Source organism: Aphelocoma coerulescens, chromosome 2, assembly GCF_041296385.1.
Source record: "Aphelocoma coerulescens isolate FSJ_1873_10779 chromosome 2, UR_Acoe_1.0, whole genome shotgun sequence".
NCBI lineage: Eukaryota > Metazoa > Chordata > Aves > Passeriformes > Corvidae > Aphelocoma > Aphelocoma coerulescens.
Window position 1 is genome coordinate 81,966,449 of NC_091015.1, and position 19,447 is coordinate 81,985,895.

Here is a 19,447-nt window from a genome sequence, read left to right on the forward strand (position 1 = left end):
TCTGATTGATCCCTGTTTTAAAAAATAAATTATAGTTTTAAAAAGGTAAAAAAAAGTTTGGATAACACTTACCTCAAACATTCTAGCAGCTGTACATCGAACAAGAGCAGAAGTATGGACAACCCCATACCATAAAACAGTTAATAGCAGCTCATGATAAGCTGGGTTTGCACTAGAAGAAAACAGTTGGGTAATTGATCAAACAAAAATACTCCCAAGCCTGAGATATGTTCTTTACCTAAAAAATGCAGTCTTAAGAATTCCTTGTTCAACAAATCTAAAACTCCAGCACTTATCCATTCTGAAGGATACAAAATACTTATCTCATTCTGAAGGACTTGCAATATGTTGCAGTCTAGAAAATATGCTGCATTTTTAAGTTAATTAAAAAAACCCCAAGCCCAACTTTAAGACCATAATTTTCAATGAATTATTATATTGAATACAAATACATGTCTAGAACAAATGAAAATAGTATGGTAAATACAAAATTAATTTCCATTCTCAGTGAGTTAGTTTTGTGGAAAATTTTTCTTTGGGTTTTGGTGTTCCTATTTCACACTTCAGGTTTGTTTTTTTTTTAACTGCTATATTTTTAACCTAGAAATTACATTTACACCAGGGGAAAAAAGCAAGTACACTCTTTATTCACCCAAAGCATCACAGTTATTTAAAATTACAAACAGATTAGCAGCTTTTAATAAAAGCTTCTAATGTATTTAGATGTAGTCAACCCCAAGGTATATTCTTTACCCTAGTTCCACAAAGGAAGCTTTCAGGCTATCCAGAGGAGCATGGGACAGTGAAAGCATGGTCATTACATCTTCTAAGAATCCAACTAACAGCTTGCGGTCTTCTTCCTGAAAGAAGGGAAGAAGGCAGTACAGTGGTGAATGTGCTGGAAGGACTGCTGAGGTTTTGATGACAACCAACAGCTACAGAGTCAACAAACTATGAAAAAGAACAAACGAGGTTAAGCATTTAACAATTTTCTTAGGAACTTCAAAAATGTGGTTGAAGAACAAGAGCCTTTCAAAGCAAACACACAAAGAGATTGTGTTCCATCAACTAAGCACATACTCGTGCATAAATTGTTTTGCTAAAGAAACTTCTAAGAACAGTACTTAAGCACATTTATGACTCCTGAAGGTTTATAATTGGTCACAATCCACTAAAAATTTGCAGGATTATGAAGAATTTTTTTTTCCTGTAAGGTATGTATATACTAGAACCTGACTGATCATTGCTGGAGGATTAGGTAATATTTATAGTGTGTTTGTTTCAGTACTACATAACACTAAAATTTTAAGACTGCAAGAAGGCCCCAAAAGACAATTTATCTGTTTCAGTAAATTTTGCACAATGATGTTTGCAAAGTTCACAGTTAAATGGCTGAGAACCCAGTTCAGGAATAACATTAATAGAGTTTTGACAGAAGGACATGGTAACAACATGATCTAAATGTGCAACACCATCCAACTAGAAAACTTTGCTTGTAAATGTACTTACAGCTGCCGATTCATCTACCTATCTTCAAAGCACAAGAACAGTAAGTTTTCAAAGAACACAGTAATGTATAGATATTTTTTTAAAAATAAATTTTTCCCACCATTCTATATTTAACAAAGAAACAGAAACCCAAACCTACCTGAATATAACATGTAAGGACCCCTGTTGCATAGATGGGAACCGTGGCTTTTGTTAGCACTCCGTTACCTGCTGTGGAATCTAATGAAACACAGTGAAGAGTTTAGGTTTTATACATACATACCAGTATAAAATATATATATTATATATAGTAGACTTATATATGTGTATTTAAATATTCTATTTAACCACCTTTTTATATATACACCAATTTGCTAAAATACTGCTATTTGAATTTGAGATTTTTTTTACTTTACATACAATCTACAACTCCAGAGTGCTCCATTCAGATTAAGACTAGATTTTTCAACATTTCACAAAGATAACAAATTTGAGAACTGCAGCCTAAAAATGTTATTTGAACAAGAGAGTGAAAGTTTTTTCCTGTTGCAGTTAAGATCAATTCGTTTGAGTAAAAAGCTACTTACCTATGTTTTCCTCAGACAGTCTTAAGATTTCCTGGAACTGTGGTTTTACCTATGCAAAGGATGATGAATCCCATGTAAGAAAACTTGTCACCAGTGTCAATTAACTTAGAAAAATAAAAGAATTGCAAAACAAAGCAAAATAAAATTTAAAACCCCCCCCAAAACCCAAACCAAAACAAAAATAATCTCCTCTCTGGAGGCAGCACATACTGCTAACACTTTTATAAATTTATCTTTAGGTAATCCTCTCATGTTTGACAATTTCCCTTGAAAGTATTTTCTGATTATATTCAGAAGTTATTTTACTGAGAACTATTACATAATTCCTTGATAAAAATGTTTAGAAATCACCTACAGAAAATATTTCAGGCCGGGAAGGCATCGATTTTAAATTTTTTAATCAAGTAAGGCTGGAGTACTTATGGATACCACAAAGAGTGAATGGTATGCTGCTCTGAAGAAAGAAAGTTGTTAAATAACCAGAATTAGGATGATCTCTTTCACTCTCTCTGTCATTCACAAAGGAAATATGAAGAATGAGAAAGTTAAAAAAAAAAATTGTCCCTGGTTGAGCAAGATAAGAAGGTCATTCCAAAATGACCAAAACCAAAATAGGACACAAATAGAACTCTAAAAATAGCAGGTTTAAATGTACTTATAGAAAAGCATCAGTGTGACATGAAAATACAAATGGTCACAAAGTGGGGGTGTTCTGACATACCGTAAATATAGAGAATATGTGTTATCAAGGTACTCTTTATGTAGAATATTTAAGGTAATATCTTACCTTAGTGTTTGTAAAAATTTTCCCAAATGTCCTACAAAGTCTCCAGAAAAATCTAGAGAATTCATGGACACAGGCAGTTGATGCTACATTGATCTTGCCAACTATTTCTATAAGCTGTGGTAGCCTAAAAATCAGGAAATGAAAGGATAGTAAATCCTACTCTGATTTTTTGCTTTTGTCCATTTACATTTGTATATCTACTGTTTATATTAATAAATACATGCACACACACAGCACTACTGGTTCTAGTAAAACTAACTACATGTTCTGTACAGTTCCTGACCTGTGAAGAAACCAAGAGTTTAAGTGCCAGAAAAGTCTGACCCATATTTTCAAAGATCTGTTGCTATCATGAGATAGTCAGAATACAAAAATCTTTACTTCATTAGAGAACCATACCAATGCAAAAATAAAATAAACAATTTCCAGTGAAAACAGTAACCTACATGTTCTGCTAGACTTGATATTTTCTGAATAAAATCAAAGTCAATTCAACATGAAAATTAGAACTCCTAAAATAAATTCAAAGTTTCCTCTTTAGTAATTCTCAAACACAATCATTCTTAGCACTCTTATATTCAGTAATTGTTAAACATGACCATGCTTAGGAACTATTAACTTTGACACATGTTAAAATTAGGTATCCTAAGACACAAATTAACTCACAGCTGATTCACTACCCATAACAGGGTCTCCCAGCCTGTGGTGCCCTCATGTTCTAGCTGATGGTCGTACAGTTGCAACAACACCGCCAATTGTTCGCGGCTTCCAATTATGATGGCGACGTCCTGAAGAGGCGACACGGGTCGGGGAAACCTAGTGACTGTAACAGCACAGACCAAGCAACCATGAACGAAAGAAGATGAAAAGACCACGGAGGCGATGTCAGAAACAACAGCTATGAAACTGTGAAACTCATTAAGTGCCTTTTCTATGAGGTTATCAATTTGCTTGTTAAAAATCAGTGAGTTAAAATCACCTCTGAAGAGATTATGTAACCCTCAGTTAAAAAGAGAAAATACCAATAGAGGGAGGTTATGTTATTATTACACCCAGCACAGTCTGACCAAGGTCAAACTCTGCCTGACCAACCTAGTGGCCCTCTGTGATGGAGAGACTACATCTGCGGACAGGAAGAGCTATAGATGTCACCTATCTGGACTGCTGTAAGGCCTTTGACAGTCTCCCAAAACATCTGCTCTAAACTGGAGAAATATGAATTTGATGGATGGGCTTTTCAGTGAATGAGGAATTGACTGGATGGTCACATCTGGAGGATAGGGTCAATGCCTTAATGTCCAGACGGACATCAGTGACAAGCTGTGTCTCTCAGGGGTCCATACTGGGACCAGTAGTGTTCATTATCTTCACTAATGACATGGACAAAGGGATTGAGTGCACTCTCAGCAGGTCTGCAGATGACACCAAGCTGAGTGGTGCAGTTGACACATCTGAGGGACAGGATGCCATCCAGAGGGACCTGGACAAGCTTGAGAAATGGGCCCATGGGAACCTCATGAGGCTCAAAGGCCAAGGTGCTGCACACCTGGGGCAGGGCAACACTCTGCACCAATACATGCTGTGGGATATGAAGGGATTGAGAGCAGACTTGGGGGTGCTGGTGAGTGATAGAACTGGACATGACCCAGCAATATTTGCCTGCAGACCAGAAAACACTATCCTAGGCTGCATCCAAAGCAGCGTGGTCAGTAGGATGAGGAAGGTGATTCTGCCCCCCTGCTTCTCTCTCATGAGACCCCACCAGGAGTGCTGCATCCAGCTCTGGGGTCTCCAGTACAGAAAAGACATGGACCTGTTGGAGCAAGTCCCAAGGAGGGCTACAAAAATGTGAACAAAAAGACAGAGCACCTTTCCTATGAGGAAAGGCTGAAAGAGCTGTGCTTGTTCAGCCTGGAGAAGACTAGCCTGAAACCTGAAATTTTTGAATGCCTTATTTAAGTAGTAATCACTCAGTGAAAAAGTGCTCATCTTCAAATTACTCAAGTCAGCTAGATGAACCTTACCACGGCATGTTTAGCATTTTCAAAGGAGTATCAGACAGTAATGTACCACTAACTACTTTCCAAATTCTCCTTCAAGTTTTTACCTTTTCTTTGCATCTTCACACACAGCACTATTATCAGCACGTGGCAGGTGTTACCAGTAACATCTTTAAAAAGTATTTGCAACAGTAGAAAACACTCTACAGACTAGGACTGCTGATCTAAGGACAACTTCACCATGACGCCATTCAATCATAGAGTGGTTTGGGTTGGAAGGCACCTTAAAGATCATGTAGTTCCAACCCTACTACCATGGGCAGTGACACCTTCCACTAGACGAGGTTGCTCAAAGCTCCACCCAACCTGGCCTTGAACACTGCCAGAGATGGGACGGTCTTCTAAGATATTACATAGATAGACAACAGATGGTGATGCTGCTGCATTATGCCATGTTTTTCCCACTACATAAATTTGTAAGAATTAACTGAAACTGAGGCCAGCCTTCCTGAGCTATTGTTGACTATTAATGGAAATCAGTTATTCAGAAACCTTTAGGAAGTACAATTAAAAATTGCTTTGCTTTCTAAAAGCTTTGTATAAGAAGTAGAGAAAAACAGACAATTTTTTTTTTTTTTTGGTGATAATCAGGTGTCTTGAGCATAGCATGGGGTGGAAAAAAGAAGCATTACTTAAGAGTTTGCTAAGGCAGACCAATATGAAAAGAATCCATGTATCAGAAATTAATCATTTACCTTCTATCTGTGGTACTTCTCCCTGAAGTTTAGCTTTGCTTGTAAAAGGTGCATTCTGTAGCACCAGTGCAAACAGTGACGGAATCAATGACTGCAGGGCAGACAGATACATGTGGAGCTTATGTTCATCCAAGCCATGTTCTCCTTCCTAAAACAAATAGGACATTTACTTGAAAGTTTTCAATTTGGATGATCTGTTCCTTAGGCATGTAGTCCGTGGCAAGACATCAACACATCTGTGATGAGCTACTACACATACACGCTAATTATAAAGCGATTTAGCCTAACAATAAGCATATTTTGTCACCCCTAAGTCACCTCTACTCAAAAGATTCAGGCAATACAGCCTTTGGCATTTAGCACCTCATGCTGATAAACAGACTGATATTTTGAAAGAACGTTTTTCAGCACATTTTGGAAATGTGGATCCTTTGCCTCAGAGACCAAGGCACCTAAAAACCAAATTTTTCCAGAACTTTTGAGATATCTATCAAATGAAATGTGCAAACTGGATCATAATTGGAAATGACCTATCATAACCATTCAAATATACTTCTATTGATTATTTAATAAAAACTGCAGTTTACTAAAATCTACACAATTTAAACATGGGGCAAATGCTATTAGGCTATAAAACAAAACATTATTAAAGAAGAGTATGTTTAGTCCGGGAGGTTTTGGGCTTTTTTCTTGTTTTTTTTTTACCTTCTTCCACAGTACAAGTACAGAATACAAAGAAAATTCTCCAATGTAGAAACAGCTGAGAACATACCCTGAGCAATTTTTCAATTTTATTAAGCAGTGTAGGTATAAGATGGAACTGTAGATTTCCCAGTTCTGTTGTCCAGGCAGCATAAGCAGGTAAAAATACCTGATGTGTTGCACTAACCACACGTTCTGAAGGGTCTCCTAAAGCTGAAAGCAGCAGCTCAAAACCCTGGTAAAAGACATTAAAGAATGCTATTATTTCTCAAAAATTTATATACATGTTTTACCACTCTGACTTCAAAAACTCAAACAGAAAAGTTCTTCATTTTCACTTATCTGAAACATTATTGGGCAGCATTAAGCTGACCTACAGGTAGGCTTTGTTGTAGCAAACGAATCTGTGTTAGCAAGTGATGATATCAAACTGGCTAATAATATCAGGTGGGCAGTGAAGTGGTATGTTCTTAAAGGGAAATTATGAGCTATTAGAGCAGCTTCTGTATAAGGCTTACACCTGAAATTCTAATGCTACTTGTAGTTTTTCTGTTTTGTCTTGGCGATATAGTAAAATCAACATTCATATAAATTATCATAATTTTTAAAAGTATCTGGAAAGACTTGATAAAAACGCAGGAATTTATACAACCTCCTATTATTATACAACCCCCTGTTCATGAAATATCACTAGAAAGCATTTTATCCATACAGAACCCAAACCAAATTATACCTGTTGATATTTATCTGGATCATCAATATAGCCCATAATGATGCCAAGGCTTTTGATCACAGCTTCTCGTACTAGATCTGCCTTATCTTCCATTAGCATTTGTTGCAGCATGGAAAGTACTAATGAACTACGAATTTCTTTCTGTTTGTAAACAAGAAACACATTTGTTAAATTCAATGAAACAAGAAATGTGGGTTTGTACCGACTATTACAAATAGTTTGTGCTTCTATTAGTGTCCCTCTCTCCAACCATAGACTCCTCTATGAATATTACATGTTCAGTTTTTACAACAGAAGATGAATGAATAGAAAATGTCAATAGCTTCATTAGAGACTTTTGTCCTACTAAGCACAGAACTAAGGTCCCTTAATTCACACGGAACCAAAAACAACTAACAGCAATAAAACTACTATAGACCTAGACTCACTACATAATCACTGCATTGCTAAATTGGAGAAGTGGGAGTTTTAATTTAGGTTCCCTCCCCCCACCCCTTTCTCTGAAGCTTCAAATTCTAGTTTACCACTGATGTAATTTTCGCTGCTTCTTCCAACTGGCAGCACTCTTGATGTACCATTCCACAGTGAGTGAAGAATGCTACAGTTGAGTGCCAATTCTTTTTTCATAGATTGTTTCCTTAACTGGTCCTAATAATCTCTTTTTTACATCATTTTTACTGAAACAAGTATTCGTATTGTTTTTAGAAACATTTTATAGCTAGATTAACCTGTACTTCGTTATAAACTTTCTCCTTCTTAAAGTGACTTAGTGAATCTCACGTGTGGTACAAAGTAGCAAAGTGACTGTCTATGCATAACATACGTATTTGGTAAGGTTTAAAATTATAAAGGATGCTTACATTATGCATCAGATTTTTACTTTGTTTTCACTAGCAGGTATTCAGAGTCTATTAATACTTACTGGAAGGTAAGGTGCTAGAGCTCCACAGGATTCTGCTACCAGTAGCCGTCGCTCTGGGTATTTGTGGTTGATCTGGTAAAGAGAAACAGATGGACTATTTGCTTTGCAGTAACCAACGTTCAAAATTTGTTAGAATGAACTGCAATGGAGGCATGTGTCTGCACCTCTTCAGTAAACACTGACTGAACTCACAGAAGTTGCACCTGGGTACTAAGCAGCCTCAAATACTTGCACTGAGGTATAAAGGTAAAGCAGCTGTCCTGTAAACCAGTGCTTATAGGAAGGGAAGAGTCAGAGAAGCACATATGTATATGAGAAGCATGGATGCATATGCAATGAAAAGGAAAGCAGGGTATGAGCTGCTGTACTCTAAACAATTTGCATAACTCCTGAACTGGCATGAAATGAAATACTTTGTCTTATGAAGCCCTCCAGGAGCACTGTTCCTCCAAGAGCTACACAAGTGCCCTCTAGTGCTCTGAGCCAACCAGTGTAGCAGAGCTGCCCAGGCCTTGCTGAGGAATCAGAGTCAAAAAAAGACACCTGTACAAAGCCGAACTCATTTGCATGCTATTCAAGTTCTGCTCTCAAGTCCAGCATAAATATGTCACACCTCTAAAAACAATTCATATTACCAAGAAGCTCTTGATCCTGTGCTATTTTCCCTTTCTACTCAAAAGTTGCTTGAAAATTCTGCCTTATAAATTTAATATTGACACTTTGGAATCAAGTTTGCATTCTGCTGGAGTCAGATCTAGTGGCCTGTGTAATGGCTGTACAATGAAACAAGCAATATATTTCAATACACTTTGTGAGTAAAAAAATTTTACGGTAAAATGCTGAGAGCAAAATGTGAATTTTTTGCTGCTGTCAGATAATATAGGATATGCAGCATATGGTGCAACTGTTTCTTTCTTTCTTGCTATGCAGTGTATAACCTTGGTGAGGCAGCCATCTCACCATGAAAAAAGACCAAAGTTCTCACTGCCGCCTTTGTCTCTGTCTTGAAACACCTGCCTTCAGTAGTCTGAAGTCCCTAAAATCCATGCCAAATTCTGGCACAAGAAGGACTTTTGGCAGAAAACTAGCAGGTCAGGAAACATTTGAAGAATTTGGACATACAGTAGTCTGTGGGCCTTGAGGGGGATGTATCCATGAGTGCTCAGGGATCTGGCTGATGTCATTCCAAGAACACTCTTGACAATTAACAAGATGTTGTGGCAATGGGGGAAGTTCCTGAGGACTGGAACAAAGCAAATGTCACTGCTACCCTCAGGAAGGGCAAGACAGGGAACCCAGTGAAACACAGGCCAGTGTGCCTCACACCAGCTCCTGGGAAGGTGTTGGAGCAATCAGTCTTACGAAACAATTCCAAACATCCGAAGGACAAGAAGGTGGTTGGAAATAGCCAGCATGTATTTATATGGAAAAAATGACACACAACCAACCTGACAACTTTCTGAGATGACTTTCTCAGCACACTCAGCAACGATGCCTGATTCTAGCTGTTCTGGTATGAAATTACTGAGAATTCTCTCAAGAATGAAGTGTGAAAAAGATTTCAAAGAAACTTAAATTAATAAATCATAAGCTTCAGGACCAAACTGAAGTCTCAAGCATGAGAGAATGTTCTTTGAATGTGTCTATCAGTATTTTGCATGCATTCATCTAGAGCACCTGTAATAATTTTTGGAAGTAGGGAGATTTCATAGATGAAAAATACTATGGACAAGTGAGAGGCTGCTTTAAAACCTACTAGGCTGTGAAGGTTGTGAGGCACTGGAACAAGTTGCCCAGGAAGTGTTCAGGGCCACGTTGGATGGGGCTTGGAAATGGATGGTCTTTAAGGTCCCTTCCAACCCTAATTTTTTTATTATTCTGTAAAATCTTTGACTTATGTGCCATCTTTTCAAATGCAAATTCCCCACTGGCAACAGAGATACACATCCTCTTCTGGAGCTCTGAGGGAAACAGCAATGACTAGTTTCAGCTGGTTTAGGTGGTCTGGTAGGGCAATATAAATATCACCCTTGATATTGCAAAGACATACTAGAGGAAAAAAGACTCAAATTTCTGTCAGGTTTGTCTTCAAGGAAGATAAGCAGCCCTTGGAAACTAAATGTAGCTAAAATGTTTATTACAATTTATTTTCCTTTTGTATTTATTAAGCAGTATTCCAGTTTTGGAAGCCAATAACTGGTCACTAGTTTTGAGTGACCTTTTTAGCATTCACAGAGCCTTCCACTAAACTGAGTCAGTTACCAAGTCTTACCTGCAAAAGAGCAGGTAGAGAGTTTACAAAGACTAGCCTGATAACTCTGAGCTCCAGAAGATATCAATGAAAATGAATTTTCTGAGGGCCCAGTCCTTTGCATCTGTAAATAGATTTTGGTTGGAGACCAAGGGCATGAATCCTTTTCATGATTTACACATCTACTGCGAAAAGTAGAAAATTATGTCTATACTTGAGTTTCTTCTATAAACTTAAAGCTTGTGACAATAAGATTCAGCTGGTATTTCACGGGAGAAAATAATGACTTGGTTCCAGCACTGCAAATAAAGTCTGGCAAACTGCATTACATAAGTGCACTACGACATAGAACTTGGCAGTCTGATATGCTGTACTGTTACACCTGGACTAGTTTCTCTTTTGCATCAGCAATTAGCAAGAAGTGGATGAGAAAAATGTGCTCTTACTGAGGTGAGATAGTTTTTTTCAAACAGTTTAAATTTCTTAAGGACTAAGAAAACAAAATGTTGCTTACAAAATTAGGCAAAAATACCGAATTCTTTGTATGGCTCCTTTCAAACTACTACTGTCATGAGACCTCTCAATCAACAGATACATCAGTCATTCACAACGAGCACAAATGCTGCATATAATTTGTACTTCTACTGTCAGAAAGCATTAAGGCTATTAAAGCTTAGACTTTATTGTGAAACACAGATTGCTGTGTTATGCAAGAAACAGTAGAAAACTACCAGACCAGAAAGACTCTGCCATCAAAGCAGGCATTCCCACTCTGTCATGGCTTAGTTATTCATTGTCTTTTCAGGAAATGATCAACTCAATTTCTTTTACTGTGGTAGGAAAATAACAACACATTTTCACCTGAACTCATGTTGTTCTGCTTCTGTACCTCAGATGAAACAGTAAAAACATTTCAGTTTGGTTGTTCAGTTATTTCTAATAATTTAGAGTATCTGTGAAAAAGATCACTGTGATTCTACAAGTGACATGTAAACTTCAGGCTCATCTCACAGGTGCCCATCTACAAGAGACTTGCTTATGACTACTTTGGTCTTTGATTTTCTGTTTAAGAATTTAAACTAGCTGAAGTGTGGACACTGCTCCAGGGACTTAATACAACATAAAAAGAATCAGCAAATAAAATATTTGAATGAAAATGGATTTCCAACAGGCTGGAAGGTACAGTAAAATTATGAAGGTACCTACACAGGTACCTGCAATAGGTTACACAACATTGATGATGAACATGGGCTTACCTACACTTCCATATAACAAGCTTATTCAAGTACAAGCAGGTAACTACAATCTCCAGATAGTCTTTAATAAGCTTTCTGCTTCTGAAGTATGTGTAACGTTAGATAAAAATATATATGATGAGAGCAAAGAACATTCCAGTATCTTTTTGAAAAATATTTTGAACTGCCATTCAATGTAAACTAAACCCAAAACCTTCTCCTCAAACAAATAAAAGTCAAATTTATGAACATTTAGTTGATTTTGGAGCGTAAAGCAAACAATAATCAGTTACCTGCTCCCAACACTGCGGTAAAAGTTCAGCTTCTACACGTGTTGGTCCAACATGTCGGGCAAATGCCACGCACCCAGTCAGTATCATCTGTCTGAAAATACAAATTTAAAGTTTAATCTGTTTATGAAGTTCTGTAATATATAACATATGTTCTTTAAGTTAGGAAAAGCACATGCTGACAGGCAATAGATAGCTGTCTGCAGTCGCAGTCAAGATTTCACACCATTCACACTGACTTACAGACTAAATATTAAATTGAAAGCCACTATTATCCCTGCTCATTGCAGGGTATGGATTTGCTTACATGACCTTCAATGTCCCTCCCAACCCAAACTATTCTATGATTTTACCTTGTTTTATATTCAAAATGCCTTTCCCAAAATCTTGCAGATCCTCAACTCCATAAACCAGTCTGAGAATCTCTGATTTGGGTATTTCTGATTTTCGAACATCTGAGATTGGGAGTCTCTGATTAAATCTCTCATTTAATTCTTAGTACTGAATACTATCATGCAGTAAAGGATCTAAATTACCTAATACTATCATACTATCAGTATTTTATGGAAGTAATTTGATTTTACTTAGAAGCATTTGTGAGGTGGAATGAATTTTCTTCAAAGCAAGAAGCTTGTTTCTTTATGACAGTTTTGCAACATTCTAACATGCAAGTTACTGTCATCTCACACAAAATACTGGACTTCACTCTTGTGAGAAATCTTCCAAAGCTCACTAAAAAAGCAAGTAATCAACCAGTAGTATCTATCATCACCTGTTATTTGTATTCATATTCTTACATTTTTTATCTTTCATTAAGGATTGCAAGAAATTGCCATTGTTCCATCTATTTCACTGTTCCATCCATTTCATAGACACAGAGGTATTTCAGTAAGATTGTACTTAACTGTCATTTGTGATACTTTATTTAATGAATGGCTATCTTGCTAAGATGTTTTTTACTTCTATTTCTCCTGTTGATAGGATTGGAATAATACCAACTTTGAATGCAATTCACCCGTCCTATTTACTTTTAGTGCCTACATGAACTCTTAAATACCCAGTTTCAAATGATAATGTGTGGACATGAGACTCAATTTTATCACCTCCTCAGTAAGATTAGGACACTACTCAGAGTTTATTATTATTACACTAAGAAATGTAAGCCAGAATTAATTTGTTACCATTTTAGTGTCATGTCTAAACTCCTAAATTTTTTCTGTACCAATAGCACCCCTTAAGGTTGAAAGGCAGAGATTCTGCTGGTTAGTTTTGAACCCCTTAGAGAACATACACCATCAAAAAAAGATTCATTTGCTTTAAGAATTTTTTAGGACAAAGATCCTATCAAAAAGGTTGTTTCATTTTAATCCCAGCATTCTTTAGGCAAACAATCAGAGCAAACTCTTTTGTTTTGTGTTGTGTGTATTTGGGTTTTTTACCTCACTACCACATTCAGAGAACCAGGCCTTTGATCAAGGTAAAAAGTAGGGAGAAAACAAAAATGGTTAGATAAGACTCAGCAATATGGAGACAAAGGCCTGTGGTAATTCTGGGTTCTACTGCAAACAAAACAGGCATTTGAGTTACTATCTTTGGTTCTATACACTGCACCTAATCACAGAACTGAGCAACAGACTATACATTTTTAACATATTAGAAAACAGCAGAACACAGCAATCCCTTGAAATTTTCTGCATTAGAAATGGGATAAAACAAAGTATTTTTTCTTAAATCAAACCTTTTAAAAAAAGATTTGAAATCTCAAAATTAAGTCAGATTTCCTTTTGCCCTGCCTACAGAGATGAGAATTTGAAGATATTTCAAAAATATTTGAAAATAATATTTTACATATTTTACTGCAACCATTTTAATGGTATATGATAAGAGTCAGCATTTCAGGGAAAGATATAAGGATCTCAATAAGAGGTAACTGAAGCAAGGTTTTAATCTTGTCCTATTAGAGGCAAACATTAATATCACTTCTTCATGGCTCCTAGCCTCCAAAACTACCATAATTGTACAAAAAGGAGGTTATGTGAACACATTTTTGTTCCTTTGCAAAAGAGAAATTGATAGACATTTTTAAAAGTTGAATGGGACATTAACGAGCAAAGCCTTGAGGATAAAAGTGGCCTTGTTAAATATAAGGTTAGTGTACAAGACTACAGCAATATGCCAAGCACCAAAAAGCATCTCCCATAGGCAAGAGGCATAATCCAGGCTTTCTGCATAATTGTAAACATACTTCAGATATTTGACCTTGTAAAATAAAATACTTCTTTTAATGGGTTCCTTCTTAGAAATGCAATGTCACATTTCAGTCTCTTGCATTTAGCAAATTAAAAATGTCATCAACTAATCAGCTGCTACACCAAGGTACAATGTAGTAGGCCTGTACAGTGTAGCAGAAGGTAAACAAATAACAAGAGACAATTGACATAATCGTTCTGGTGACTAAATCTGAATGTCTTTGCTCACTTCATATTGCACAAGACTGCTAAAACATTACTTAAATGTATTTAGATAAAAACAAAGCATGCATAATAAACTACCATACAAATCTATAAATACACCCCCCCTGAAATTCTGAATAAGTATTTTCTATTTAATTATTAAATAGAATATTAAATCTATATTAATATAAATATACTTATTATAATATTAATATTATTTAAGTATTCAGAATCTCTTTTATTTAATGGAATCTTAACTGGTTTTCCATCAGGTTATGGTACCTTTAAAATCAACTATTATTTTTATGTGTGCAAATGTATATTATGTATATGCATGTTTTGTCCTGGAGTTTATGGCATTTTTCTGGAGTTTTATGGCATTGTCCTGGAGTTTATGGCAGACTATTTTTACCAAATTTCTGATGAAAACAAGTAATTTTTATATATAAATCTCTAATTCATAATAAAAAATGAACAAATTCAAGGAAAAAAAGCTTTTTCTTCTTTCTTAACTGCTGGAAAAGACACACCTAATGCACCTAAAGGGGGCTACGAAAAGTCTACTCGATAGGCTACCAATCCTGTAACAAATTAACCACAAGAGACTCCAAGTGAGATGTAATTTCTTTCCCCTTCAACCACAAATTAATTTAGCTTCTCAATCCACACGAGACATTCAAAACATTTCAGAAGCAGATTTCTAATGACTCTGAAGTAGAACCAGGATTGCATCTCCTCATAATTTCCATCTGCATGGTGCCACTACGCTACAAGTTGCTTTTGTTTATTTAGGCTTTTTTTTTTAATCTCCAAAGCCATGGCTTTAAATTATACCTAATCTCTAAATTTTACCATGGGAACAGTTTAAAACAATGCCTGAACACTTCAGTTTTGGAGAATCTCCAAAAGAAATGCTTTCCACCTATTTCATAAAACCTATTTTGTCTAAAGACAGCCTAGAGCAACAAAAGATACAGATGCTTTACAAAACATCTCTAATGAAAATAACAGAAGAGCTACAGATCACACATGAAACATCTTTCCACAGTTAGAGAAGGAAACATACCAGCTTGGGTACTGTCTTTCAACCTTAAGGATATTCTCATCAAGATCAGTACAAAGTCAGATTTCCCGAGCATTAGGGAAGAATTAAATTTATAGAAAAAAAAGGTGCAATTTGTTTCAGTCTTAACCAAAATGAAACAAATTTCTTAACACTTCTCAGACGTAGATCACTGCTACATTCTTCTGAATTTTTTATTGCTACCATAGTAATGAGCCATAAGTAGAAGGAACACTATTTTCTGCAAAGAAATGTGGTGGTTATCTTAACAAACATGTAGATCACTAAGACAGGTTTAAAAAAAAAAGCTGTTCTGATTTAACAAAACAGTTAAAGTTCATCATTAAACAAAAAAAGGAACTGAAATGTTGTACTGCAGCTTACAACCACATTCTTACATTTCAGTAACTAGGAAGCACAGGTCATGGAAATGGAAAATCCTGAAGTTGGCATAAATTTGTCAACACTATACAAGCAAAATATCAGCTTAAATGAAACTTGTTTAATACCACCCAATAATATCCAATTTCTATTAGTTCTGCTGCTTGGACAGAGAAAAATGCTCCTGCTTGTCCCACACCACACAAGTGCAAACACACCTTTGCTCATCGTCTGGTCGTTTGATCAAATTGAACAGTATGTGCAGAAGCTGATCTCTCTCTTTGGGCTCAGGATGGAGGCAGGCTGTACACAGTATGAGTGGGATCAATTCCTAAAAAGTTGTGGGTAGGGGAAAACCAAACAAAGTAAAATCGCTTTGGGCATACATTCATTAACAACAAAAGAAACTAAGAAGATAAATTTAACACCATATAACATCAAAAAAGTTAGAAAAGATACTTTGGAGTCGTGATGTCTTATTAAGTGACCTGGGGAAGTGAAGGTCTACAAAAGTTAGAATTATTTTCCTGCTAGGAGAAATCAGGGAAGAACAGGCACATAAAATGAAAAGCTCTGCAAAGATTACAATTAACATATGCAGGTCACCTGTAACCAGAATTAAGAGAACAATCATGGCTTCAATTGTTTTCACTACCTACTGAACTGAAGCTCCACAGACATCTATGGAACAAAGCTCCTATGAAGAAAATGCCACGGAGTTAAAGATTAAAATTTCCAATTAAATGTGCACACAGTTTTGTGCACAAGTTTGAATAAGCATTGAGAAACATACATTGGTAAAGGTGACCTGCAGACAGATTTTGTGTCGACTGAGAATGATCTGATTTTTGTAAAGGTTCTATGATTTTTTTTTTTCCATACAGAACCAATCTCTGAAGCTGAATTTTCTTTTTGGAGCAATTAAAATCCCTTAAGGAACAAATTATGAAGAAAATACTATATAAAACACCAAGAGAAAATATGAGGATCTTCATAGTGAGGACCTTCTCTGTTCTAAATATGCCTACAAAGCTCATGGTATTCATTCCCAAAAGAAACAAATGTTTCTAAAACATTATCTGGAAGTCCCTTCCCTTGACCTTGTTGATGTGAGCTTTTACTCCAACTGAATTTGGAAGCAGACAGTTTCTAGGTGATTTAATATCCTAGGAACAGAAACATCACACTGGGAGGTCAGGAAAAAAAGAATAAGAAAAACCTCAGTGTCTGCAAAAAACATGCGCAAGTAATCTGGAAATTACCTTGCACACCTGCTGTGTACTTTGGAGCCATTTTCAGCAGAAAGACTTTTTGTGAATTATTAAGTTGTGACAAATAAGCAGGTGTCAGAGGGAAACACATCTAATGTTAGTAGGAGAGATTATATAAAACCTGGAAAAATCTGTGGTGGTTTGGAATGACTTTGCAGGGAGCTGTCAATTTCTTCTTGCAGACATTCAAAGTGACCTAATCATGATGCTCTTGTGGACTTGTGGAGGCACCACTGACAACATCCTCACTACTCAACTTGTATTTTCCTCAACAGCAGGAGTTATGTTTATATTAAACATAGAACAATACTCCATTTTAGAGCAGTGTCTAAGCTAGTCAACTGCTGATAAGCTTTTTTTTCATTTTACAAGAATTCTACCTAGTTTGCCATTTTCCATCCCCAAAGATGACCAAGACCCAACCTAAACTGTATTTAACGTTCTGTGATTCTGGAAGATATTTTGGCAATATTTAACTCAATTATGATACAGATTAGGGAATTTATGACAGAGGAAAAAACATGGAAATATCCTACCTATTGCTTAAAAAAATCTAAAAGGAGAAAAGGAGAAATAAAAAATAAATTTGAATAATTTGAACATTTCCATTTCTTAATACTTTTAAGAGTAACAGGGGGTTGGTTTTAAATAAGTGTAGCACAACACAAAATAACATGAACTGCAGACATGCATTAAAGAAACTTTACAAATTAAATTGCATGAAGAACTAAATAATTTTCTTCAGCTGAGAGCTTCTTTCCCTCTAGAATCTGCATGTTAGATTTTATTATTTTTGGATACTTAAGATTTTTGCTCATTTAAAGTTCTGGGAAGTCAGGGAGTTTAACTGATTTAACTTTTTTTTTTTGTACTACACAGAATCATTTTCTCTCCTGCAAACACTGCTTTAATTCAAAAAGATTTGAAGGAATATTACTAAAATAATACCCACCCCAAACACCACTCTAAATACCATCACTTATACATTAAAGTAAAATCTTTTAAATAGGAAATCTGATTGCAATTTGTAGATACAGAAGAAAATAACTACCTTCACCATAAAGAATAAGCTCATTATAAAACTTAAAGCTAAAAAAATCCCTGTTACTTAAGTGAAACCTAAATTTCTGAAATCTACCCTAAGTTCACGTTACTCAACTGCTCTTGCAAGTATTCTTAAATACTCCTATGAAAAACTTAATAAAGAATATACCCCATGAAATGGGACATTTATGGGGTTTTTGTTTCATCTGTTGAAACCAACACATTGACTTCACTTTCTTACTATGTTTGAGTACCTACTCAAAAATCTCAATTGCTTACTCAGAACTACTGCTAGATTTTAAAACAGTGAAATGAGGAGGGCTTTTTTTTAAGCTTCTTATTGAATGTAAGGAAGTTCAAGTTGTCTTTTTTCAGCTGAATCTGCATGGAAGGAAAACACCTGAGAATATTCACCTAGAAACTACTGCCTTGTGTCCAAAAGGCTAATGAGTAACCTAACAGCATTGACATGGGGCAGATACAAGGCTGGTTCTTTACCTTGCAGAAAGCTGGTTATTATAGCTGACGGAATTAGCTGTATTTTCTTGTCCATTGGTCACATTCTCTCATGCATACTATGGGAGAAGAGAGTGTTCTCTGCAACGCTGCATCAGTGCTTCTACAGTTCCTTCTATTAAGGGGAGTGGAGAAACAGTGAGAAGTCTTGAACAGTGTTTTCTGTACTCCCTATAGCCCTCATGGACAGCAAGGCAGAACTGGAAGCAAAGAGGACTGTGGGACCAGAAGAACAAAAATGCTCTACAGAGGGACAAGACAGGTCAAGTGAAGTCTCCCAAAGACTCATAAGGGGCAGATTCTTCTCAGGACATTCAGGAGCATTAACTACAAAAACCAAACTACAGGTAGGTTTGAGCTCATTTCTTCCTGTTGCTAAGGGTCATACCTTTGATGTAGATTTGTTTTACAAATCTCAGATTTTGAAACCAGCAGAGAAGCTATAGAAAGTAGTAATTTTCCAATACGACATGGTAAGATTAGTATTCGGCTGTTTAAATTCAAAAGGAATGTTCACAACATGGTTATAGAGACTCTATATAATTATTAATAATCAAGGAGTGGACTTCCAGTGCTATTTGAAACACTCTGCATTCCTTGGGAAGGAATACCACTTGTGCTGACAGTCATAAAGCAAGAACCTAAGTTTCAAAAAAACCCAACAATTCTCCCTCTATTTAATTTGGGATCCTTCCTAAACATCCTGTTCATCCCCAAGTCCTTCTTTTCTCTTTTGCCTCTGAGTTTCAGAACACAACTTTTGATAGTTTATGTTGGTGTTAGTCAACAGGAGTGACTAGTGACTTTCATGGCCAGAGCAAGAAGAGAGACTTCCACAGCTTTGATACTGTTTTCCTGTTAGACTCCAAGCAGACGGACATCGAAACATTGTCAGCACTTGCAGCTTGATGCAATAAAACATTATGTGTCATAGGTCCCACCTCTACTACTGAAAAGCCAAGTTCATAT

General features: G+C 36.2%; 1 protein-coding gene across 4 annotated transcripts in view; it reads right to left on the reverse strand.

Moving 5' to 3' along the window:
* The window catches only part of RELCH (RAB11 binding and LisH domain, coiled-coil and HEAT repeat containing), a 76,768-nt gene that overhangs the window by 18,517 nt on the left and 38,804 nt on the right, over positions 1-19,447 (reverse strand). For 2 of the 4 annotated variants that reach the window (XM_069008291.1, XM_069008288.1), the window contains exons 11-22: positions 15,866-15,978; positions 11,754-11,844; positions 7,975-8,046; positions 7,053-7,193; positions 6,390-6,554; positions 5,618-5,765; positions 3,529-3,685; positions 2,863-2,986; positions 2,076-2,124; positions 1,649-1,728; positions 754-860; positions 73-172 (exon numbers count right to left, since the gene is read on the reverse strand). In XM_069008291.1, coding sequence (XP_068864392.1) covers positions 73-172; positions 754-860; positions 1,649-1,728; positions 2,076-2,124; positions 2,863-2,986; positions 3,529-3,685; positions 5,618-5,765; positions 6,390-6,554; positions 7,053-7,193; positions 7,975-8,046; positions 11,754-11,844; positions 15,866-15,978 — 1,347 coding nt within the window. Of the gene's footprint in view, positions 1-72; positions 173-753; positions 861-1,648; positions 1,729-2,075; positions 2,125-2,862; positions 2,987-3,528; positions 3,686-5,617; positions 5,766-6,389; positions 6,555-7,052; positions 7,194-7,974; positions 8,047-11,753; positions 11,845-15,865; positions 15,979-18,460; positions 18,553-19,447 lie in introns of those variants that run through there. The other 2 variants (XM_069008290.1, XM_069008289.1) reach the window with 2 other exon arrangements.